The sequence below is a fragment of the Mustela lutreola genome, chromosome 11 (genome assembly GCF_030435805.1).
Source record: "Mustela lutreola isolate mMusLut2 chromosome 11, mMusLut2.pri, whole genome shotgun sequence".
NCBI classification, from domain to species: domain Eukaryota; kingdom Metazoa; phylum Chordata; class Mammalia; order Carnivora; family Mustelidae; genus Mustela; species Mustela lutreola.
In genome coordinates, this window is record NC_081300.1 from 52,393,908 (window position 1) to 52,419,800 (window position 25,893).

Sequence of the window (25,893 nt, forward strand, 5' to 3'; positions counted from 1 at the left end):
TGCAACTGATTACTGTAGAAATTGCACAATGGTGCCGAGGAGTCTCATCTCAAGTAGGTGTCCCAAATTTCTACGGGCCCTTGGCATTCCCCGGAAACCCCGCTGCATTTCCTGCTCTCTAAGCTATTTATATTGTTCCCTCTCTTCTCTTCCTAACCTGATCCTCATCTTCCTCCTGGCTCTTTACTTCCAACAGATGACTTAGCCTTATAATTCATGAAGGAAATGGAAACAATTAGGAACTTGCTCATCATCTCACTATTAACTACCCACGTCTGCTGCCCTCTACCCTATTATGACAGAGGGAGAGCTGCCCCATCTATGCAAAGCCAAACCTGCCTGTGCTCTGGACATCATCCCTTCATCCTACTCCTGGGCTTCAGTCTGCATTTTCACCATCTCCCTCTCAATCAGCCTCATCAGCATCTTTTCATCTCTTATCCAGCATCCTAGATAACTCTCCCCGACCTTACCCCAAGTCCCCTTCAGCTACCACGTCATTTCTTTACTCCACATTCACAATTACTTGAAATAATGATCTGTACTCTGTATCCCCACCTTTTCAATTTTCATTTACTTTGAAGCCCACTTCAAGGCTTCTGTTACTAAAACTAAACCCAATGCCAAATCATCCTCATTCAATATAGCTGTCCACTCTGTTTGGGATGGACATTCTTCCCCTTTGCCTTCCTGACAATCCCTAATCCTCTTCATACCTCCGAAGCCATTCCTTCCCAGTTGCCTTTGCTGGGTTCTCCTTCTCTTCTGGAACTCTAAATGCCAGCCTGCACCAGATCTCTCTTTCCCCACTTCCTTCTTTCCAGAAGTGGTTCTCTCTTGGAAGCCCACCACTGTTGGTAGTGGTCTAAAGTCCAGCGACTCTGGGTCCCCCGGGTGGCTCAGTTGGTTAAGCATGCAACTTTTTTTTTTTTTTTTTTTTTTTTTTTTTTAAAGATTTTATTTATTTATTTGACAGAGAGAGATCACAAGTAGGCAGAGAGGCAGGCAGAGAGAGAGGAGGAAGCAGGCTCCCTGCTGAGCAGAAAGCCCGATGCGGGACTCGATCCCAGGACCCTGAGATCACGACCTGAGCCGAAGGCAGCGGCTTAACCCACTGAGCCACCCAGGCGCCCCAAGCATGCAACTTTTGATTTCAGTTTGGGTAGTGGTTTCAGGGTTGTGGGATGGAGCCTGCACTGGGCTCTGCACTTGCTACAGAGTCTGCTTGAGATTCTCCCTCTCCCTCTGCCCCTCCTCCTACTCGTGCTCTCTCTCTCAAAGAAAGAAAGAAAGAAAGAAAGAAAGAAAATGGGGCACCTGGGTGGCCCAGTCGTTAAGCATCTGATCCCAGGTTCCTGGGATCGAGCCCCACGGTGGGGAAATCCCTGCTCAGCAGGAAGTCTGCTTCTCCCTCCCCCACTCCCCTGCTTGTGTTCCCTCTCTGGATGTGTCTCTCTCTGTCAAATAAATAAATAGAAACTTAAAAAAATAAATAAATAAAATAAAAAGATTAAAAGTAAACTCCAATGACTCTTAAATACCCATCTCTGTCATGATCTCTCCTTTGGCCCACAGACTTCATCCAACTTCTTACCTGTCATATCCATTTGTGGGTCTAATAAGTATCTCAAAATTAACGTATGCCCAATATGGGATGCTTGATTTTCCTGTTTCTCCCCATTTTTTTTCTCCTTTAAGTAGTGGTACCATCCGCCTCCCTGTGGACGGGCGAAAAGTCCTGAAGTTATTCTTGATTCTTCTCTCCTTCCCTTATTCACTAGATCCAATGCATTAACAAAACTTTATCCTCAAATTATATCTCAAATCTGCGTGCCTCTTTCCATCTCTGCTGCTAACCGGGTCAAAGCTGTCATCAATTCTCTCTTGAGTTGGTGGAAAAACAATTTAATTCCTTTCCCTTCTTTCATTCTTGTCCTTCCTCAATCCATTTTCCACTAAGCACCCAGAAGGACCTTTTTAAAAAATTAATCAACTCATGTTGTTCCTCAGCTTAAAATCTGCCAGTGGGGTCTCATAGGATTTAGAATGAAGTCCAGACTCTCCTTGCCTGACTCTAAAGTTGCCTCATGTGATCTGACCCTTGTTTCCTTTTCTGACTCTGTAGCACTCCTTTCCTCAATCACTCTCTTCCAGGCAGATTATGCTCCAGATTTACTTTCTGTTATTCGAACATGATAAATGCAGACTTAGCCCAGGGCCTTTGTACTTACTGAACCCTCTGCCTGGATCATTCTAGCTAAACCATTTGAAACTCATTATCCATTGTCCTGCTGTATGTCTTCATAGTTCTTAACTCTAAAATGTTTGCCAAAGTATTTTACTCTTAGTGGATGCTCAATAAATATTTTTGGAATAAACAAATGATGCTGCTTAATGACAATGAAGCTTATTCACTGATTAATTTATGCTTTAATTATCTTCAATAAAAAATATGCTTGGGCATCTGTCCAAAATCGAAGCAAGATTAAAGTTGAGGAAAATGCAAACTGAATTACAAATAACATATTGGCACGGTTTCAGAGTCTGTCTTTGTGAATGCTATATTTGAGACAGTTCCTGAAATTGTAATAAAATTATAGTCTAGCTGTTTTTTTCTCCTAGTCTACTCACCTCCCCCTGTTGACAAGACAGAACTCTGACTCCCCTGCCAAAGCAGTGCTCTCTGCCCACTGAAGCCTGACTTTGGGACCAATGGGCAAGAATGAGGCACACTGGCCACACGCTGTTCTCTCTCCCAGCTACAGTTTCCTCAGCAGCCGACCTTATTCACACAGCTAATTCTAATATTTTCCCTTTGTCTTTGATGCTCTGCATTCTGTTCTGAGAGGTAGAGGTATGGATTTATTTTTTATGTTTTCAGCTCACCTGAGAGCTTCACCTATGGAATGGATAAAATATCCATCATTTTTCAATAGTGATTCTTGTGTTCTTTTTACTTTCTTCTCTGGAAGTGTTGTTCGACTTATTTGGTATTTCTTGTTTTAGCCTCCAGGTCTCTGAAATAATGTTTATGGTTCTCTTTCTTATATCTCTAATCTGAATTCTGAAATGTGTCTTCTGGTCTATCTTCCATTTCATGAACTCTCTCTCTACTCAAGTGTTTAGCTTGTCCATTGAGTTTTGTTTTTTTTTTTTAATTCCAATTAATATGTTTTTCACGTGTAGGGTTTCTATATATTCTTTTCCAAATAAATATATTCTCTTTTCCATAATATGTAATTCTTGCATATTTTTTCTTTTACCTCTTTCAATATCATAAACACAATTATTCTAAAGATTCTTTCATGTTGTTCCAGTACCTCTCATTCTTAGACAGAAATGATTTTACTTGTGATTCTCCCTTGGGGGTTTTGTTTCCTGGATGGCTTATAACCTTTACCTATGAGTTCATCTGTGGTGGATGCTGTTTTCTATGAGTCCCACCTTCCTTGGTTTTGTAGACACATTACAGGGAAACAGGTTAACTTCCTGTGGCTTCTCAGGTGGCCTTCAGTGTTCTAGTCTCTGTGTCACAAATGGGACAACTCCTTGGCCTTATACAGGAGTTCTTCTGACATAGGTTAGTGGCTTCATCTTCTGACATGTGCAAACATCATGTATTTGATCTGTGAACATTGGCTATATGAACATCAAAACCCCAGCTCTCAACTCCTGAAGCTTGTGTCAAATTCTAATACCTTCTTCATCTGTCCAATTACTCTCACACACTACTTTGACTTTGAGCTTACTGTTTATTTTCCAGTCCCTGTAAGTTTCTTTCCTTCAAAAAATATTTATCAAATGCCTATTAGTATGCTAGGCACAATGTTAAGTTTTAGAGAGTCAGTAATGAAGTAAATAATGTCTTTGCTCTCAAGCATTTTATTTTTGAGAGATTTCTCTTTCTTCTCCCATGCTCTAAATGTCTTAGAAACAGTTCTGTAATATTTTATTCAGCACTTCTATACATTTAGAGTCTATATGTATGTAGGGGTTATAGGGAGAGGGCGTCTTATTGCAGTGGCTCCATCTGCCAGAACACCCAGACATTCCTCCTCCCCCACCTGTGTCCAGTAAAGTTGAGAAAATGGTAAGCCTTCTGGATGCCTTGCAGACTGTGACTATATATCTATCCACACATAACCTGAGAGGCAGTTGGGTAGAATTTACTATTAAAAACGTGGATTTGGAGCCTAAATACCTAGGCTCAAAACCCAGCTGAGCCACTTAATAGTTATGTAGTCCTGGGCAAAAATCTCTCGGTGCCTCAGTTTCCTCATCTGGAAAAGAAGTCCAATAACAGTATCTTCCTTATATGTTTGTTAAGAGCACTGAATGTCTAAAATGCTTAAAACAGTATCTGGCATATTGTAAATACTTCAATTTTTAAAATTTTATTTATCTTAGAGAGATATAGAGAGATAATGTGAGTCGAGACAGGGCAGGGGCAGAGGGAGAGGGAGAAAGAATCTCAAGCAGACTCTGTGCTGAGCATGGAAACTGACATGGGGTTTGATCCCAGAACCCTGAAATCATGACCTGAGCTGAAACCAAGAGTGGGATGCTTAGCCCACTGAGTCACCTAAGCGTCCAGTAAATACTTACTAAGTAGCTTCCACATAAACATCAATGGCTGCTGATCACTGAACTGCATCTCCCATCCACCCAAATTCATATGTTTAAGGGTTGGTGTCGGCATTCAGACACCAAAGAAAGGCCACATGAGCAGTGAGAGGGCCACCATTTACAAGCCAGCAAAAGAGCTTTTAATAGAGCCAAATCTGCTGCAACCTTGACCTGAAACTTCTGGCCTTCAAAATTGTGAGAAAATAAATATTTGTTGTTTAAGGCACACAGTCTACGACATTTTGTCTTGGCAGCCTAAGAAGACTACTCTAGTGATCCAGCCCTAAACCAAGCAGGTCTTTAAGAGATGCTTATTGCTGCCTTTATTGCTATGTTTTGGTTTGTGTCATCTACATGGCTTGTAGGTCAGGACAAGTTGGTGAGATGGTCCATGATAGTGGTCCACAAGTCTGACTGGGTGCAGTGGTAAGCCGCAACAAGATGGGGAGCTGGTAAACCAAACCAGATCCAAACTGGGGAAATGTCTAAAGTCTCCATAGAGACTGCATTAGTTTGCTGGGGCTGCTGTTATAAAGTACCAGAGACTGGGCTTAAACAGCAGAAGTTTATTTCCTTACCCTTCTGGAGGCTAGACATCCAAGATCAAGTAGTCAGCAGCATCTCCTCCAACGCCTTTTCCCAAGCTTGTAGATAGCAGTCTTTTCTCTGTATCTTCACGTGGTTTTTCCTCTGTGTGTCTGTGTCCTAATCTCTTTTTACAAGGACACCAGAAGTATTGGATTAGGGTTTAGCCTAAGGTCATTTTTACCTAATTACGATTCCTCTTTGAAAGTCCTATCTCCAAATAAGGTCACATTCTCAGTTTACTGGGCCTTAGGTCTTCAACATGAATTTTGGGAGATACAATTCAGTCCATAACAACAACAGGACAAATTCTGCAGGATACTTCCTTTCTTTGAAAGCATTTATTCCAGCTTATTCCTGTGTAGACTTGTCTGCTCCTGGAATGCGATTCATGGTGCCATGGTTATTTCTAACAGAAATAACCCAGGGCACCTGGATGGCTCAGTTGGTTAAGCTTCAACTCTTGATTTCAGCTCAGGTCCTGATCTCAGGGTGGTGAGATTGAGCCCTGTGTGGGGCTCCTGGCTCAGTGTGGAGTCTGCTTAAGACTCTTTCTGTCCCTCTGCTCTACCCCCCTTGCTCTCTCTCTCTCTCTAAAATTAATAAGTCTTTAAAAGAAAGAAAGAAAGAAGGAAAGAGAAAAGAAAAGAAGAGGAAGGAAGGAAAGGAAGGAAGAAAGGAAGGCAGACAGACAGACCCCTCTCTTCAGTCTCAATGGAAAACCCCATAGGCTCATCATGCTCTTACTTCTCCGAAGCCTTCTCTGATTATGAATCCTGTATCCCATTCTCTTCTTTATTCCCCCCCACACTCTAAAGCAAGTATTGCATCTCTCCTCCATACTCAGATAACAGCTTGTTGCCTGTATTTTCCTTTTGAGCTTATTGCCTACACGGTGCTACATGTTCCTGCTATCTCATTAGTTAGAGGTAAACATCTGAGATAGATCTCCATCTGACTCATCTGTATCCTCACAATCTTTGCTCTAAATCCTTGTCGAAGGAAAAAATGAGTGCTAACAGTGACCACCAAACCGACCCATACTTCATCCTTGAAGTCAAGTATTGAGATGGTCCCTCAAATCTCTGATCAATATTTGACTTATCTGAAGACCTTACATGCTTAGTGGAACTTCGGCTAGCTACTGAAGGGGAGCACTTTGGAAGTCTGGGTGGAAGAGGCAGGAAATTAATGTGAATTTAATATATGCTTTTATACAGGCAGATGGATATCTTTAGCAGGAGAGAATGTCATGCTAGAATGATATGGAATTCTCAAGGACTCACGCAGAGGTCCACAGCAGAAGTGAATTGGGTTAGAAGAGTTTTTTGCAGGGTCTCAGTTAATTTCTACACAAAGTACTTTAAGAGCTAGAGAAATAAATACTTTCTGAATTTTTTTTCCATTTCATTTTAAATCAAGCTCCCAGGGTTTGATTCTTGTTTTGAATGATGTCTTTGTAAGAAACTTCCTGTGTTGACAAGAGACACACTGCATTTTTGTAAATGTAGTTCCACAGAAATGAGGAACAGTTCCAAATGTCTTACCAGTTTAAGATCTTTATGCAATTTTTTTGAGATTTCAAGTCCCTTAATCTTTATCATGTGTGTATGTCTCTGTAATATAAACTATAATGCAATATAATACAATTATAATATACAACCATATCTCTAAATAATACATAACAATACAGTATATAAATACATAGTATATCTCTATACTATATAGTAGTATATATACTACTATATAGTATTATAGTATAATATACAAATAATATAATGATAATTATGTTCAACTATATCTCTGTAACATACCACTATAATAACATTTCAAGTAATATGTCTCAATTTTAAAAATTTTTCCTAGTGTCTTGACTTATTTTGCTTTAAATTATTTATCAACAGAGATCTGAACATCTTCAGCATTTTCCCTCTGCTTTAGTTTCATATTATTAAGATAGAGTGGAAATGGGACAAATTGGCTCTGTATCTCTACTCTGCCAGAAATCAATCTATTTCTACATAAAAGTTGTTCAAGTGTCATTGATGCAGATTTTAGCAGAACTAGGGACATCACAACCAAATGTCTCTTTTTCATAAGACAGAGTGATGGGTGCTTTGGTGGCTGAGTTGTTAGGTGTCTGCCTTCAGCTTGGATTGTGATCCCAGGGTCCTGAGATCAAGCCCCATATTGGGCTCCTTGCTCAGTAGAAAGCCTGCTTTTCTCTCTCCCTGCCTATTCCCTCTCTTGCTTTCTCTCTTTTTCTGTCAAATAAATAAATTAAATCTCAAAAAAAAAAAGAGTGATTTGAGCCTGACCATATTTTACAATACAAATAAATTTTTTTTATACTCTGGTGACAACAGTTTATTGTTGTATTTTTACTTACAGGTTTTCTATTCTTTGGTGCCTCATATTTTAAGGCAACAGTCTTCTTTCATGCAGCATTAGAAGTGTGCAGCAAATTTTTGAAATGTTAATAAAAATAATGTAGTCTAGATAAGAAACATTAATATGAAAAGCCTGAAGAAGGGGTACCTGGGTGGCTCAGTGGGTTAAGACACTGCCTTCAGCTCAGGTCATGGTCTCAGGGTCCTGGCATTGAGCCCCAAGTTGGGCTTTCTGCTTGGCAGGGTGCTTGCTTCCCCTTCGGTCTCTGCCTGCCTCCCTACCTACTTGTGACCTCCCTCTCTCTGTCAAATAAATAAATAAAATCTTAAAAAATAAATAAAATCCTGATGAAATGTAAAATTGAGGAAAAAGTCCAACTGAAAGGGTTTACACAAAATAGTCTAATTCTTACAGACATGAAGTTGATGCATAGAAGCCAATAAATAGTCTCTTTTTCCTTCCCCTTTCCTCCCCTCATCACCTCACTGCCCACACACTGAGAAACTCTTGTCTTGCCTCATTCCTCGTCCAGAGAGACGGAAAAAGACCAATTCTCACTCCAGTTCAGTTCCATGACTTCTGGCAGAGTTTGTGCAGAGGTCAAAGCTGCCTGTGATTTTCCACCGTCACTGGACCTAAACCTGGGGAGAAGGCGGGGATTTCAGAGGCTGAGAATGCTCTACCCACTGCTGCGGGTCACCCTGTCATGCTGAGGAGCCCATGAGGAACAGGGCCTGGAATAGACCAGTGCTAAGTCAATATTTGTTGATGAATGAATGAGTAGAAAAAAATGATAGCTTATATTTTTGTGAGTCTATAAAAGTTATAGGCAATTGCCCTCTCTTTCAGTTTTGAGAAGGAAACAAAGAACTTTTTTCATTGTCATCATTTCTTCATCTCTCTTTTCAACACTGCTGAAACTTTCTCCCGAGAGGAGGATTTCAGAGCTCTTGATTCCGCTCCAGCAATACTCATATGCTTCTCTTCCTCCTCAGCACAATTTTCTTTTCAGGGAAATGGAAAGCTCCTCTTGGCACAGTGGCCCCTGGTTTTGGGTGTGTGAGGAAGAGGCACATTTCCCGGCATGTTCTGATGAATGGGGACTGGACTGGGGGAAGCCCACACGGACAAAAGACTGAGAGCAGGGGGCATTCTGCTAGTAGTAGATCTCTCAGCTTTAGTTTGTCACATGAAGTATTTATGTCGCCTTAATTTTTGAATGATATTTTCTGCAGGTAGAGAATGCTAGGTTGAGAGTTTTTTGCTTGCTTTCCATTTGGCATTTTAAAGACTTTGCTCCATGGTCCTCTGACTTCTATAGTTTCTCCTGAGAAGTCTTTTGTTATTCTTGCTTTTGTACATGATACCCTTTACTCGCTGGCTACTTTTAAGATTTTTGTCTTGTTCCATGTTCTCCAGCAAATTTATTATGTCTTGCCTGGGTGTTCTTCTATGTCTCTACTCAATATATCCAATCTTTCCCTGGCTTCTTGAAAATATAGAATATAGTTATATTCTATATAATTATATATATTCTATATAATTCTATAGTTAATTCTATCATCATTGTCATTTCTGGGTTTTGTTTTTATTAATGTACTTTTCTTTTTGTCTCCCAAGTCTGCATTACTTTATTAGATTATAAAACAGTACTGATGACATTTCAAGTTATATACCTATAATCCACCAACAAATTACTGATCTACACATAGCTTATTATATTTCAAAAGCTACTCAAACATCTTTCTTTAAGTTATGACTACATTTGCTTTGCTATAGTGTTAAAATTACTAAAATTTATTTTGAATTTTCATTATCTGCTCTAATAATATTAATATTGAATTATTCTTGATAGTTCCATAATATTTGTGTATATTTTTTCCATTTTATTGAAATATAATTGACATATAACATAGTATTAGTTTAGGTATACAATATGATGATTTGACATATGCATATACTGTGAAATGATTACCATAATAAATTTAGTTAACATACTTCACCTCACAGTTACAATTTTTTTCAAGTGATGAGAACTTTTAAGATTACTCTCTTAGCAACTTTCAAATTTATAATAAAGTATTATTAATCACAGTCATCACACTATACATTACATCCAAAGGACTTACTTATCTTAAATGGACTTTTCTCCTGGTTGTTAGTCATATTTTCCTGCTTCTTGGTATGCCTGCTGATTTTTTATTGGATAGTCTCCATAATGAATTTCACACTGTTGGATAATGCGTCCATTTAAAGTGTGTTGCCCTTGGTTCTGACACAGCCTTAGGTTATTACAAATATTTGATCCTTTTGAGGCTTGCTTTTGCCTTTTGTTAGGGTGCATCAAGAGCAGCTTTTAGTCTAGGGTTAATTTAGCCCCGCTACTAAGGTGAGACTCTCCTTTCATGCAGGCTGGTGGGAGGGAGAACAGTTCCCAGCCTGTGGGAGCCCCAAGAACTATTTGACCTACTGTTTCCCACTGGCTCTCTCTCCAGCACCCACAGAGCAGCGCTCCTCCAGAGACCCGTCCACAGCTATCCAGCACAGCTACTCTCTGCCACTGGCTTTTCCCTAGTCTTTTCCCCACAAATTCTAGCCGACTCAGCCTCTTTGAACTTCAGTCTCTGTCCCTTCAGCTCAATGAGACCGGCAGGTTCTGTTTGGGTTCCCACTGGTTGAACTGCAGCGTGAACTCTCTGTCCAGGGCCACACTCTGTCCAGGCAATCATAGGTCTCTCTTTTCGATTTCTTTTTCTCTCAGGCCTCATAGTTCTCTGTGTCCATGTGCCAGTGCCCCCACCTTTTAAAAAAATTTATTTGACAGACAGAGAGCTCACAAGTAGGCAGAGAGGCAGGCGGGGTGAGCCTGATGTGGGACTCAATCCCAGGATGCTGGGATCATGACCTGAGCCAAAGGCAGAGGCTTTAACCCATTGAGCCACGCAAGTGCGCCTGCCAGTGCCCTTTTTAAACAGCCCCCCCCCCCCCATATATTTAGCCTGGTTTTCTGGTTGTTTATGGTAGAAGGACAATTTCCATAACAGTAATCCTTTGTGGGCAGACACAGAAGTCCCTTGTAGTGTAGTTTTACATTTGCTTCTCCGGGGCCTCAGACATTGGCCATTTTTATGGGAACTCTTGGCTTGAGATTCCTACACCATGTGGTGCCGTAAATTTGGACCCCACAAGCATGCAGTACTGGCTTGAGGAATCCATTAACTTTGGTTTTATACCCAGAACCACCCCCAAGCAGATGGCAAGCTTCCGTGTAGCTTCTCTTTGTCAGTTGGTGATATTTTTACCATTCCTAATTTTTTGACTAAGCTACTCTTCATGTACCCCAGCTTTGTGCAGGACCGTGTATACAGCTGCCCATCTTCAATCTTCAACAGTCTGAGCCACATCTCTTGTTCTAAAGTGGGTATTAACTCCAGTTCCGGGCCAGAGGGGATTTATCTAGGTAGAATTAATAGAATTTTATTTTAGAATTAATAGAATTCTATTAATTCTAGGTAGAATAGAATTCTATTAATTCTACTTAGTATTAAAAGAATTTTGCATTATTGCATCTGTGCATATTTGATTTTTAGATAGTCAGTGTTTTATCCTAGTAATAGCTCAGCTTTATGATTTTAACTTACAGTGTTTAACTGATGGTGATTTTTTTTATAAAGTTGCCATCTACAACTTTTTTTTTTTTTAAGATTTTATTTATTTGTCAGACAGAGAGAGAGAGAGAGAGTGCGCACACACACACAAGCAGGCACAGTGACAGGCAGACGGCAAGAGAGAAGCAGGCTCCCTGTGGCGCAAGGAGCCTGATACGGGACTCAAGCCCAGGACCCTGGGATCATGGCCTGAGCCAAAGGCAGCGGCTTAACCAACTGAGCCACCCAGGCATCCCTGATTGTGATTTTATGCTGAAGGCTTACTGAGTTTATATACAAAATGAGAACATTTAAGAGAACTCAAATTTTTCATTTCAATATGCTTAGTTTCATAGGCAATTAAAGTTGTTGAAATTTTTGGAAAGTTTTTATTTGTTAAGTCAGATAATAGTAGTACCTAAAATGGAAAGCAACTAGATTAATTTATAAATACAGTTTAATAAGTTAAAGGGAACTTAGTTACATTATCAAGGCATCCTTCAATCTTTTCGATGGCTAGATTTTTAAATAGGAAAATGAGATTTTAAAACTAACCTTCAAGGATTTAGGAAGATCTAGATTTTTTAATTTATTACTTCAGTAGATTGAATATTAGTCTTATAAAACAAAACTCTGAATAGTCTTTTTTGTGCTCCAGTACAATCCTCTGTGTACCAGTAGCTCACATTTAGCAGGTCACACTTTTATGAGTTCTCATGAGTTAGAAAGACTTTCAGCATCATTAAATTGATAGATCTATACCTTTGTTCTATTTTTCCTTGTAGGAACAGCAGCTTTTTACATAAGCCATCAAATCAGAATGTAGCTGATTCAGTTTCATTGTTACAGTGGCTGTAACAATTTTGGGGGGTGGGGAGTAAAGGGGAGGGTGCAGGAGAAGCAGAGGGAGAGAGAGAAAATCTTAAGCAGGACTCACACCCAGTGTGGAGCCTGACATGGAGCCCCATTTCACAACCCTGAGATCATGACCTGAACCGAAATCAAGAGTTGGACCCTTAACCAACTGAGCCACCCAGGTGCCCCTGAAATACTTCTTATAACCATTTTGTTGAGGAGTCTCAGAGTATGGAGCTATGAGTATGAAAGCATTTTTGTCCCTCACTGCCACCTTTTCCATCAGGTCTCTCTGGACTGGATGGCAGGGATCTCTGTGATGCACACTTTCATTTCACAAGTTTTCACATAATTTCAGAACTTAGGACACACTATTTTATAATTGTGTTTTCATTGGACTCAAAGTCCTTCCTGTTTTCTTCTCTGGTCTGGGCTCCAGTGATATGGAACTGGGGGTGGGGGTAGCAGGTTCGGCTCACGCACATACCTCCCTTCTTCCCTTCCCCCAACACTGGTGACTTTGCTGCTGGTTCTTGTGAGGGGTGCATTTGGGGTTCTGAGGAGAGTCTCGGGGGCCTCTTACCTGCACAGCTCCTGCTATTCTCCTTTTCCCTCTCTTCGGCTCCCCTGCTGGTGTTCAATTTCCTTTAGTCCCCTCGTTCAGAGAGAGCCCTCTTGCTGAAGGAGGGAAAGCTTCAGACCGCTCAAGATCAGCTGCCCTTGGCAGGGTGCATTTGACCCTTGAGAAGTTCATCAATTTGCCATGCCTGCTAGTGACAGCACAGCATCTCTCTGCTGCCTGGTGTTCAATGTCATGGCAACAGCAGGGGACACTTAGCTGCACAAGGGAATCAGATGGGAGGCAGTTTCTAGTCCTGAACTTTGCAAAGGAGAGGATGTGTAGGTATACCTCCAAACTTATAAAGGAGTCTGTTGTCCCATCTCTGACCTTTGGCAGGAGGATGGAGAAGAGAAACCTTTTTTTATCCTAACTGTTTTCCTCCAGTGGTTTGTGAGTGAGCACAAGTGTGCACCTTTGCATTTGCGTGTGGGCAGGTTGTGGGTGTGTGGTGGTGTTGCGTGGTGGCTGGGGACAGTAATAGGGGGAGAAACAAATTTCCTAAAGCATAATGCTGCCTGTCAGCAAGCCCTGCAAAGAGGGGCAGGCTCCAAAGCTGGCAGTCCTCTGAACTCAGAATCAGGGTTCTCTTTTTCTTAGCTGTGCACCCTTTGTCACCAATTCTGGCAGTAGACTCCCACACCATCTTATTATCCTTAATCGACACATTACATGCAATTACTTTGGGTACCTTAACAATGGGATCGACTTGATTGTACATTAAGCTTCCAGATGTACAATGATGGAGCAATTTCATACCCTTGAACCTTAGTTGACCTTGGATGGCTCGTCTGATCATACTAGGAAGGGACTACTTTAACCCAAAGGAATTTAAATCAGAAGATGTGCTGTAAGATGCAGTGGGAAGGATGCAGCAGAGACCACACCACTGAACAGCTGAACAGGAAGGAGAAAAACACTAATGGGAAAGAGGAGAGGCGTGAGGACCGTTTATTAATACTGAGGAGGCTCCAAATCACAAGACCGCCAACAGAAATGCACAACACTATCATTAACAACACACAAAACACACTGCTTGGCTTAACAATTCATCCCCCTTTGGACAGAATGCTGAAGTATGACTGCAACCCATGAGAATTTCCCCGGAAAAGTCAAGTCAAGTCCAAATGCTGCTCCACAACATATTCACCTACTCTCTGACCATCATCCAACATCCCTCTGTCTTTATTCTAGTCTTTTCCTTAAAACCGTTTCCTAGTATTTGTGCGACCAATGGCATTTTCTTAACACAGAATTTGTTGATAAAGAAAACTATCAAAATGTTGTTAGTTGATGCTTTTTTATACGAATGAGAGATTTTATGATTTTCCCCTGAGCCAGCACAAAAATAGGGAGTAGAAAGCGGGAAGAGTTCCTTACACTTAACCCAAGCCATTCGCACGTGAGTAACACAAGGCAGCTCAGCGCAGCTCCCCTCGTACAGCCTCCTGGTCACTTGGCCTTCTTGTTGCCTTTCTGGGGCTGCTCAGTCGCCTTCCTAGCCACCTCCTCCGGGATGAACACACTGATTGTGAAGTCGCTTATCTCTGAGCCGTACTTGTTCTTCACAACCAGCCCGTATTTGCCAGAGTCGGCGGTGCTCACCCCACTGATGGTGAAGTAGGCAGTCTTGCCGGCCTCGAACCTGACGCTACAGTGGTCATCTGGGACCAGGGGCTTCTCGTTCTTTAACCAGGAAACCTCTGGAGTTGGGTCGCCCCACACGATGCAGGTGAGATTAAGCGCCTGCAAAACACATTTTGTGAGAGGGAAAGAGACAGATCAGGTACAATGATCCAACTTCAAGTAACTTTCTGGAGGTTTGGCAGGACCCAAAGGATGATAATACAAAGCCCCTGGAATAACGGGTGGAGTGATGTGATAACAGGGGTATGCAACTGCTTCAATTATAATTTGACTTCACTCCTAAGTAGATTTCTGGAGGGCCTCAGCTTCCCAGCTTTGGGAAGGCTCATCATCAGAGCCACACAGAGGAGTTGGCTGCCAGTTCCCATCTGCACTCTTGCTTTCATAAACACATAGATGTCTTTTGCTCTCATGTGGCATTTGGATTCTGTTTCAGTAGAGAAATCTCATTGCCATAATCACCACCTGCTCACTTCGCATTTTCTCTGCCTCACAGAGCCCAGCAGCAGAATTATGACAGCTGTTTCAGATAATGGGATTCATCTTCAGGTTCCATCTCCCTCAAACCCCAACCAGTCTGTTGTAGTTGAGATGGTGCTCTACCAAAATGTATTCCTATTTCCTGATATTTTATTATATTGCCATCTGTGCTGAAACCCTCTTACTTCAAAAGATCAATGTTTAGGCCGATCGTTTTACTTTACCATTACTTTTTTGTTGAAAAATTTAAGGATAGTTGTAGATTCAGGGACCTTACCCAGTTTGCCCTAATATTAACACTTTACAAAACCACAGTGTAATAACACAACCAGTACATTGCCAGTGATAACAACCCATGGTTCTTATTCAGATCTCCCCAGTTTGGCCTATACTCATTGGTGTTTTGTATGTGTGTGTGTGTGTGTGTGTGTGTATGTGTGTGTGGTTCTATTCAATTCTATCCCTTGTCTAGGTCCATGTATCTGTCTCCTCAATCAAGATAAAGAACATTTACATCACAAGGATCTCTCATGTTGCCCTTTATACCTACCCCCATCCCCTACCCCCAACCTCATTTCTAACTCCTGGCAACCACCAATCCATTTTCCATTTCTAAAATTTCCTAATTTCTAAAGTATTATATAAATAGCATCATATAGCATGTAACCTTTTCAGCATGCCTTTTCCACTTGGCATAATAATTCCTTGCAGATTCATCCAAGTTACTGCAGGGATCAATATTTTGTCCCTTTTTATGGCTCAATACTGTGCCATGGGATATATTTATATATATTTGCCAGAAAGGTCATCTGGGCTGTTTCCAGTTTGGGGCCATTGTGAATGAAACTGCTATTGAACATTTGTATACAGGTCTTTATGTGAACATAAATTTTGTTTTCTTTATGATAAATGCCCAGGAGTATAACTACTGGGTCATATGGCAAATGCATGTTTTCTTCTTTGAGAAATTGCCAAACTGTTTTCCTGCCTGGCTTCACAATCTTGGTTTACATTTCTACTAGCAATGTACAAGTGATTCTGTTTCTCTGCATCCTTATTAGCACTTGTTGTTTTCACTGTTTTTATTTTAGTAATTCTGATAGGTGTTATGATATTTCACTGTGGTTTTAATTTGCATTTCTCTGATGGCCAACATTGTTGAATTTACTTCACATTTTAAATTCCATTCTTGCATTTTTTTTTTTCTTACTGAAATCCAGGAAGTATAAGGAAAAGAACTAGGGCTCACAATACATAGGAAGAGGATAGTCATCTAAATATCCCTCTAAAGGGTCTTATATGATCACTTACTCTCTCTTCTATAAGAGTATTGCTTAAAACTGGGAGATTAAGAAATCTCTTCCCTCACATGATTAATTAGCATTTCTTACTGAATTATCCTATAAACACATTTCAGCAAGAAAAATAATCAAGCTATTGTCATCAAATTTATCCAAGCAGACCTGGGGTTAAAACTTTTGTTTTGTTTTTCTCTTTAAGCAGGCTCCATGCCCAATGTGGGGCATGAACTCATGACCCTGAGATCAAGAGTTGCATGCTCTACTGACTGAGCTAGCCAGGGGCCCCTTGGGGGTTAAAACTTTTTTAAAAACCGAGCCAAACTCCCAAATACCTTAGGTGTCATGGAAAACTACTATCCCTATTTTAGATTTATTTCCATTACAGATCACAAAGTCATTTCCCATACATTCTCTCTCAGAATTCTCACTACAACCCAATGAGTTGAATATCTGGAACCCCATTAAATGAGGAACATGAAAGACAAAAGCAACCTGGCATTGGTAGAGCTTCAGGTCAGCTGTGGTCATCTGTACTCCACCCATGAAGAAATGCAGCTGGATGAGACCTGCCTCTCACTAAAGCCTTTCCACATGCCTTGTTTATCCCTAGTCTACCCATCACATGTCTTCACTGGGAAAAGGTTTTATTTTCCTTCAAGTACCCACCCATTATGGCTGACTTACTGAATTTGTCTTAATGAAACAGAGAGATGAAGCAAGTAAATCCAAGTTAGAAAGTATTTTCATTGCTTTTGAAACAGAAGGATGAAGACAGTGAATCCAGGTAAGAAAGTATGTTCATTGCTTTTCAGAGAGATTATTATGGAGCCAGGAAATACTAGTTTAAAGTTAAATGGAAAGAAATCAGTTTTGGGGGGCCTAAGTGCCCCCGAAAAGGCTTTTAACCGACTGAGCTCCTCAGTCGGTTAAATGTCTGCCTTCAGCTCAGGTCATGATCCCAGGGTCCTGGGATGGAGCCCCGCATCCGGCTCCCTGCTGACCAGGGAACCCACTTCTCCCTCTCTCTTCCTCTGCCTCCCCGCCCCTTGTGCTTGTTCTCTCTCAATTTCATTTGTAAAAAAAATAAATAAAAATCTTTATTTTTTATTATTTATTTATTTATTTGACAGAGAGATAGAGAGCACAAGTAGGCAGAGCAGCAGGCAGAGGGAGAGGGAGAACTGCACTCCCTGCTCAGTAGGGAGCCCAATGCAGGACTCGATCCCAGGACCCTAGGATCATTATTTGAGCTGAAGGCAGCTGCTTAACCAACGGAGCCACCCAGATGCCCCCTAAAATCTTTAAAAAAATAAAAATAAATAAATCAGTTTTTAACTGAAACAGAACCTATAGAAATTCACAGCACAAGATGTTTCCCTTCCCTTCAGATATTTCCCTTCAGAGGTGAAGTATTTAAGGGGATAACCCATTTTCCACTAGGTGTTAGAGGTCGCATCTTTCTCCAGTTACATTTGTCACATAGTTGTGATTGAACCTTTTTTCCTTCTCGTGATATGAAAGGGTACCTCTGGGAAGAGACTAAGTGGTCTACATGTGCCCACATAAGGTTACTTGTATCCTAATGCTTGGCCTACAAAACGTTATGTTGACTTGAAAAATGGACTCCATTTTGATTCTCGTATTTGGCTACTCTGAAGTCAAGCCAAAGCAGCAGTGGCTTAAGATGAAGGTGGTGGGAGCTCTTAGACAGAACGAAGTCTAGGGCACTGGAATCCATTGCTAGTGGGGAAGAAGAAGAGACAGGAGTGCTCCATGCTTACCTTGCCTTCCTGGATGGTGACCACATCGGGGAGTCCACCCACCACTCGGGCGCGGTCTGCAAGCATAGGTGTTTCTGGTTAATCACTGAAATGATGAGTGCCAGTGATCACACTCACAAAAGCACCCCAGGAAACTAACTTTCCAATTTAGTTTCCTTCTCCTAACAAATATTTTATACCTATTTTTAATATGCAAAATTAGGAAAAGGTCCGGTAATTTTAGATGTTATTCTTCCTTGCACAGATAACTTGTGTGTGTGGGTGCCTCTACCCAAATTATCAGCTTGAGATGGCTTTGTCGTATTAAGACCTGCCCTATAATTTTCATGACTATCTTCAGCCCTGGCCCTTCTGTAGCTCAGTGGGGCTCAGCTCAAGGAGGCAGAGCAGATCTCTATGGACAGCCTCCAAGTCTATTTGGTCTCTTCCAAGGGCTTCCTTATCATTAAAAAAAAAAAAAAAAAAAAAAAAAAAAAAAAAAGTATAATTGGAGGCTGTATGCCACGAGGCTTTTGCAGATGTGGGCTTTCTTTGGGCTTTTCCTAGAGAGCTTCCCATTTTTGTCTCCTGGTAGTTCTTGGTGTGTAGGGCTATGTAGGGCTACTGTCTATGGCCATGAAGTACAAAGGCCCCCAGCTGAGGGGACAAGGTATGGGACAAGGTGCTGAAATTCAGAGCTGACCTCTTGCTCCCCCCGGACCCCACCAAGTCCTGTGCTTTGGGTACAACTGGCTCAGCCCCAGGGAAGGACACCTTTCTGTAATCTGCTCAAAGGGACGCTGTCTCACACTAACGCAGTGGCCACCACCCTCTCAATTTTAGGCCCATTTCAATTAATGTTTGACTCTAGATCCCTATTTGCACAACTCCCTTCTTCACTAAGTCAGACTACAGCTTTGAACGAGTCTTGAATCTTGACTACATTTTCCTGCTGATTCCATCATCCCTTGTACCACTTGTAAGCTCAACTCCTCATCTGGCTCCTACACCACCCAATGTGTGACATTAGGCAAGTCACTTCACTGCGTGGACCATAGTCTCCTAATCTGGGGATGGGGGAAGAGTTACATTATGCCTGTGGACATGAAGGTACCCAGGCCTGTTCCATAGCACCCACAGGATTCCTTGGGGGCCCTGGGAGGGGCCCACTAACTTGGCTTTTACCTATTTTACATTTTGGATCTGCGTGAAAGATGTTGTTTGAATTAAGCATCCCTCAGCTTACAAGAGGTTAAACACAGGGGCACTCAAGTCTCTTATAGCTCTAAACTGCTTCAATGCAGAAACTTCAGAAAGAATTCATGATCTGGAGGGAGGAGCGGGCTCCTTGCCCACCAGAGTTCAACAATGGGGAGTGGCGGTCAACTGTGGACACTGGCCTTGCTTGTGCATACAGGCTTGGAAGGGGGCCACTTGGTACCAAGGAGAAGTGCTCCCCTCTCACGCTGTACTCCCCCGGCACGCCCCGTGCTGGTGCTGGCATCTGCCCCATTCACTGCTAGCAGCTGCCTCACAACTCACAAACCCAGCACAAGAGAAGGGAGAAGAAAAGAGCAGGAAGGAGAGGGGAAAGCAGTCAAAGGTGGAAAGTTTCATCCTGAATGACGTGGAGCTACTGAAAGGCTGCCAGGTGACTTCACTGCTCATTCCCCCTCCTGGTTCCCTCCATTCCAGCGACTGACTCTATATAATTTTAGCCCTCAACAATTTTCAAACTCTGCCTCACACACTCAGAGAGAACCTGAATGATTATCGTAATTAGTTCATGTCTCTCAGAATCTTTAAAAGATTGAGGACTAGAAATCTCCATGTATGAGGCCAACAGCTAAGCAAGTTAGGAGTGAGCACAGTTTCTGGGTACAAAGGCTTGACAGTTTGGTGTTTGTTTATGCAGACTGAAGTATTCAAGAAGGCCTTATTTGGCGTCTTGTATCCTACAGGGGATCTTAGGAAAATGGCAGGAGTATTTGATGTGTTACAGTGATTTATCTGATGTCAAATTTACAGTTTTTTATTTCTTCTTTAATATAGATACATTTTTCTGATACGTTGTGCCTGCTGCAAGTGATTAACAACTTATTGTGTAACTTGTACCCAGAGATTTCTCAGGGTACCCAGGGGTTAGTTCAAGTCAAGAGCTCAGTGACATTCTTAAAATGTAATCTGAGACCTTCTTTTCACAGACATTCTTACTCAAGAGACTAAATGAAAACATATGTAGAACACCTAAGATTAAAAAAAAAAAAAAAAAAAAGAATGAAAGAAAAGAAAAAAAAAAACCACTTCACCCTCTGTCTACAGTCAAAATAAAAAAAATAAAAGCTATTTTTTTGAGACGATGCCAGGAGTAAATGAGAAGGGTCTTTACTTACTTTTCTCGGCAATGGCAGCTTGTCTGTGGTTGAGAGAAATGAACAAACATACAAACAAAGAAGAATTTTGTTTTAGTGGTACTTCAAAGTCGCAAACCTTGACTGCATTTCATTGCCTCAGAGACATTTTGCTGCTCAGCAAAGCAGTGGAAAGTGCTGTTTTTAGGCATTTGCCAAAATGAAAGACCCTCTCTAACCCTCAGGTGGGGGGAGCAGCACACCATGTTCCAGAGAAAGCAGGGCACACAAATGGCAAGGGACTTACTTTAATCTCTGGAATTCAGCATAGGCTTCTTCATAGGCTTTAAGAGAAAAAAAAAAGAGAGAGAGAGAGACGTTAGAATGTTCTCACCCAGAACTGAAAACATACAGTAGCAGATTAAAGTTCGCAGTCTGAGGTCAGTGTGGTTGGTCCAGACATGACTAAACTGAATGAATAAGACTGTGCCTGCGCGTTGACTCCGCAACAGGATGGACTTGCAGGAGAAGCAAATACTTTCTAAGTAGAAAAGATGAAGTAGTGGATTTTAGAAGCTCCCAATTTGGTGAGAAGCCTTCCTTTCAAGCAGAAAGGAAAAGATTAGCTCTGCCAAAGATAAAATGGTAATAAAGATGGTTGCAGGATAAGCATCCTGAACATCAAAAAGACTTTTCTCTTATTAATCATCCCACAGGGCACAGCCTCCGAGCTGGACAGTGAAATGTTTCCGTATTACGCAGTCTGGCCCATCTATCTGTGTCAAAGGGCACGGGAGCTACTACGCTCACAGCCTCCACCAGTGCCGGCTGAAGCAATGCTTCCAAGCTGGGCCGGAGCCCAGAGAAAAGACAGTGAGGCAAGGAAAGGAGAGCTACAGACTTCTAATATCTTTCTCCCCAACCCAAGCCTGCTGAGCAAGCTACTTCGAAAAGTTCGGGCATAAAGGCAGCTTTATTTTGAAATCTCTCTCACCTCCTCTTTGCTCCCATGTGGTCTGGGAATCACCATATTTTACATCTTGAAAGTATTTACCTAATAACTAATCCATCCCCCTCCTTTTATGGATGGGGAAAAAGAAGCATAAAAAGTCAGGCTTCAAGTCTCTGGAGGTCGACCAGTTAGGCTAAACGTTCAGTTCTCTTCCTTCTGCCCACACGACACTGAGAAAGAGCTGAGCCCCGTTGAACTAATCTGCTTGGGTGGGCCAGAGAGTAAAAGAAAATTTTTTTTTAAGTTTTAAATTTATCCACCCCTTCCTGTTGCCGTTTTTGGTTGTCAGAGGGACTACAGAAGAAATCCTGTTACTACAGCCTGTGACTCAGGAGCAGCAGAGACTGAAGGCAGCCATTCTCCTCTTTCTAGCTCTCCTGGGTGGGAGATGAGGGGGGGGTAGGGGGGGACGTGGTGGGAGGAAGGGCCTGGTGGCTCAGCCCAAAACAATTCAAGGCAGGACTGCTGAAAGGCTGAGCTCTTGTGAGTCTACTCTCTGCAGTTTAAAAACACTAAGACTTCTGGAATATTCACACTGCATTTTAGTATATGAAGAGGTGGAAGACAAAGTCAGTCCAAGGTCTCCCTAAGGAATGTGAGGCAGAGCTAGACAGGAGCAGTGGAAGGACTGCCCAGAGGCTGAGCCCCAGGTCCTTGAAGGGAGATGATAGAGACAGGAGCTGGAGGCAAGAACAGTGATAAATAAGCTGCACATTAAGAGCCTCAGGGCACAACATCCTGACCTTGTGGCTTCCAAGACCTTGGGGCTGACAGATGAAGAGCCACAGATTTGGAACACAAGCTCCCTCATTACTTCCTGCTTCTCTTCCCTCTTCTCTCCAGATGCCCCCAGTCTCGCAGCAGATGACCAAGACATCTGAGGCCATAAGGACCCAACTTCTCCAACTTTCTTCTCTTCTCACTACTGATCTTTGCTTATTCATATTTACCTAACCTCCCCACCCCAATCACCCCAACCCACCCACCCCTGGTTTCTATAGAGAAGTGATCCCTACTCCTTTCCAAAGTCAATGCCTTCACCCCTGCCCTGGATCTCAGACCTTCCTTTCTTCAGAACATGGATACATTGGTTATTTCTCGTCACTCACATCTTCCAGCTCAACTGAATTCTTAAATTCTTAAACATGCTCAAACTCCAGTCACCAGAACTTGTTCAGTGCTTGTTCTTGCGCAGGTGACTGTAAATCAGCCTGCCCTCCTTTGTGAGCATGTGGAAAAGGGACTCCTTTCTGTGTTCGTCTCTACTTTGTACTTTTCACTGATACTTCAAGACCCACTGAATTCTTGCTTCTACCACCATGCTGAATTTAAATTGCTTTCTTAAAATCGCTAATCATCCTCCAATAGTCAGATGCCATGACCTCTTATCACCCTTCATTCCTTTTAAAAAGTCCATTCCTCCACAGAAAAGTTCTAATCTGTAAAATATTCATTTACCTTGTCCAGAAAGATCCACTGTCTTCAGATGTCCAGTTTTGCCATCAAAGAGCTCCATCACATATTTGCCTTTGTCATTTGGAGTGGGCTCGCTGATTTGCAGCCAGATCTGCTGCCCGGTGACCCCACTCTTAACTCTGTCTGAGTACTTAATAGGAGTCCCGCTGTTCACAGCAAAGAAAACATTGTTATTGTCTCCTTTCATCCACAGCTGATTTTTACTTTGTCTGTCTTTGAGGGTCTCAGCTTAGAGTTTTACAGGGTTTCGAACAACATAAGAACCATGCATGTTCAGCTTAAAAAAAAGTGTGGGCCCTGAATCACAGAACTTGGGTTCCAAGGCCCAGGGTGGTGGGGTGGGTGGACAGTCTGTATATTTAACCTCCAGCAGCAGTCTGGGGCCCTAGCCGATTGCAACACCGATTCTTCTCAGTGGTATTAATTATCTTTGCTTTTGCTTCAGTTTATTTGTAGGACTAAGAGAGTCTTTAAAGTGAAAAGTCCAAACTATGTATTCTATTACTGCATATTTCTTGCAGATGGTCTATGGCTGTAAGTCAGATTTTACAAACTAAGTAAAAACAGACTTAAGGAGGGTCGGTCATCTGTGGCTGACATCTATTGGCATAAGTGGTTACAAAGCTATTTAAAACACTGAAAAGCAGAGTCTGCCATGATGAATGAGGCACTTTCTCTGTCCCTGGACATTAGTTCCTCCAAATTCTATAGCAGGTCATGAGCAGACACATACATTCCATTCTTTAGAGAATAAAAGCAATAGAACACTTGGCCTTGTGATCTGATGATTTAGAAATGTTACTGTTATAAATGAAGAGAAAGGTAGAGGTAGGTGTACTGTCAATGATGCTAAAAGAAACTTTATGAAGAGCTTGTAAATATGTGAGGAAATCAGAGAAAAGGCAGTATACAGAACTACTTAATTATAGTAACAATTATGCATACAGAAAAGACTGGAAGTACACCAAAAAGTTTACACTATGGCTAGGAAAACTATGGATGATATTATCTTATAAGCTCTTTCTAATATGTAATATGATATTATAAGTATATTTTCTAAAACAAGCATGTATTACATTTGTAGTTGTAATAAACAAAATGAACTAAAAACAGAAAAGCAAAAAATCTCCACTAAAAAAGTTTTAGCTTTCAAATAAACATTCATCATTTTTCTTATATAGTACATTCTTTAAAATATATTCACAAACTGGGACGCCTGGGTGGCTCAGTTGGTTAAGCAGCTGCTTTCGGCTTGGGTCATGATCCCAGCGTCCTGGGATCGAGTCCCACATCGGTCTCCTTGCTCAGCAAGGAGCATGCTTCTCCCTCTGCCTCTGCCTGCCACTCTGTCTGCCTGTGCTTGCTCTCTCCCCCTCTCTCTCTCTGATAAATAAATAAAATCTTAAAATATATTCACAAACTGCCATAATAGGGGTGCCTGAGTGGCTCAGTCAATTAAGCATCTGTCTTTGGCTCAGGTCATGACCTCAGGGTCCTGGGATCAAGCCCCAGGGTGGACTTCCTACTCAGTGGGGAGCCTGCTTCTCCCTCTCCCTCTCCCTCTATCCCTCCTCTTCCCCAAAATTTTTTTAAAAAGGAAAAAAAAACTGCTATAAGATGTAGGGTAAAGGAACCCATCTGTACCCACAGACTTGAGTCTGAGAAATATATATGTCTTAAGGAGTTAGAAAGCTAGACCTTGGTTTTGCTCTAATAAATCTGTTTGAATTCTCTAACCTCTGACTAACTTGAATAATATAGTACCTTAGATTTGTAAAGCCCTTCATGGTTTACAAAGTGTCATAAATTTCATTCTCTCATTGGCTCCATCACTATTATGAGATAGAACAGGTACTGTTCCTATTTCGTATGAAAGAAACCTAAGATTTCAAAATATTAAATGACTTGCCTAAGATTCAAGGACAGATAGGAATGAAGTCAAGGTTAAAACCCATTTCAAGTCTTTTCCTCTTAGGCCACACTTACGTAAAGACAGTAAAGACAATCAGTCCTTGGTTCCTGAATCTTTCATAGGCCACGGGTACACAAAATAGTCATTCAGCTGACTAGACCAAATAGTATAAAAGGTTTATGCCTTGCTAGTCTAATAGCAACTTCCTGAAAACTGAATGTTCTAATTTTTTTTGAGCAAGTAATTCTTTTAAAGATGATATAAAGCTTTTTGATGACTCAGTTAATTCATCTTCTCTTATTCTTCAGACTGATATATTAGAATGTCCTAGATGTCACAGAGGAATTTCCTAGAATTTGATCTATTTTAACTTATAATTACTTTCCTAAAATGTGTTCTGAAAGAAATAGAACAAAGGACTGAAACCCCAAGCATTCAAATTGGAATTTTGCTTGTTCTCTCCCCACTCTCTCCCTCTCTCTTTCTTTTTTTAAGAGCTCAGGAAAAGAAGGAGAAAAAGAATAAAAACACTGTTTTATATCATAGTAGTCATTTTAAAGAAAACACAAATGTCTGTTTTGTGGGACCCAGTTCCAGTTAAATGTTCCATCTAGACTTTTTTTTTTTTTAAAGATTATTTATTTATTTATTTGACAGACAGAGATCACAAGTAGGCAGAGAGGCAGGCAGAGAGAGAGGAGGAAGCAGGCTCCCTGCTGCGCAGAGAGCCCGACGTGGGGCTCGATCCCAGGACCCTGGCATCATGACCTGAGCCGAAGGCAGAGGCTTTAGCCCACTGAGCCACCCAGGCACCCCTTGATCTAGACTTTTAAAGCAACTAGAAGACCACTGTGTGGGGAGATCTGGAGCCAGGCCTGGGCTCAGTCCTCCAACTGCCACTTAGCTGTATGACCTCAAGCAAGTCATTCCCAAGCCTGAGCTTCCTAGACCTGCCTCCTAGAACTGTGAATAGTAAATGAATTCATACGTGTGAAGGGCTTAGGGCAACGGCCAGCATGTGATAGACACCCACTGTAGGGAAGATACAAATAAACACTATTGTGTGCCTCCTCCAAGGGCTGCCACACTGACCTATTGCTCGGTGGGGCTCCTAAAGAACTTCTGGAATGAGAACCCCCTGCATCTGAAGAGTGGAGTGAAGGGACCTGTGCCCCATCAGATTTCTATGCCAGGCTATTCTCTTTCAGCTCAGGACATTTCAAGGAAGAGC

At 41.7% G+C, this 25,893-nt stretch overlaps 1 protein-coding gene across 8 annotated transcripts in view; it reads right to left on the reverse strand.

Moving 5' to 3' along the window:
- Positions 1 to 13,658: 13,658 nt before the first annotated feature.
- Positions 13,659 to 25,893, reverse strand: part of MYOM1 (myomesin 1) — a 148,901-nt gene continuing 136,666 nt past the window's right edge. For all 8 annotated transcript variants that reach the window (XM_059139562.1, XM_059139561.1, XM_059139560.1 and 5 more), the window contains 5 exons: positions 22,733 to 22,896; positions 20,570 to 20,606; positions 20,305 to 20,327; positions 17,933 to 17,988; positions 13,659 to 14,469 (listed from right to left, as the gene is read on the reverse strand). In XM_059139562.1, coding sequence (XP_058995545.1) covers positions 14,176 to 14,469; positions 17,933 to 17,988; positions 20,305 to 20,327; positions 20,570 to 20,606; positions 22,733 to 22,896 — 574 coding nt within the window. In that variant the 3' untranslated portion in view covers positions 13,659 to 14,175. The remainder of the gene's footprint in view (positions 14,470 to 17,932; positions 17,989 to 20,304; positions 20,328 to 20,569; positions 20,607 to 22,732; positions 22,897 to 25,893) is intronic.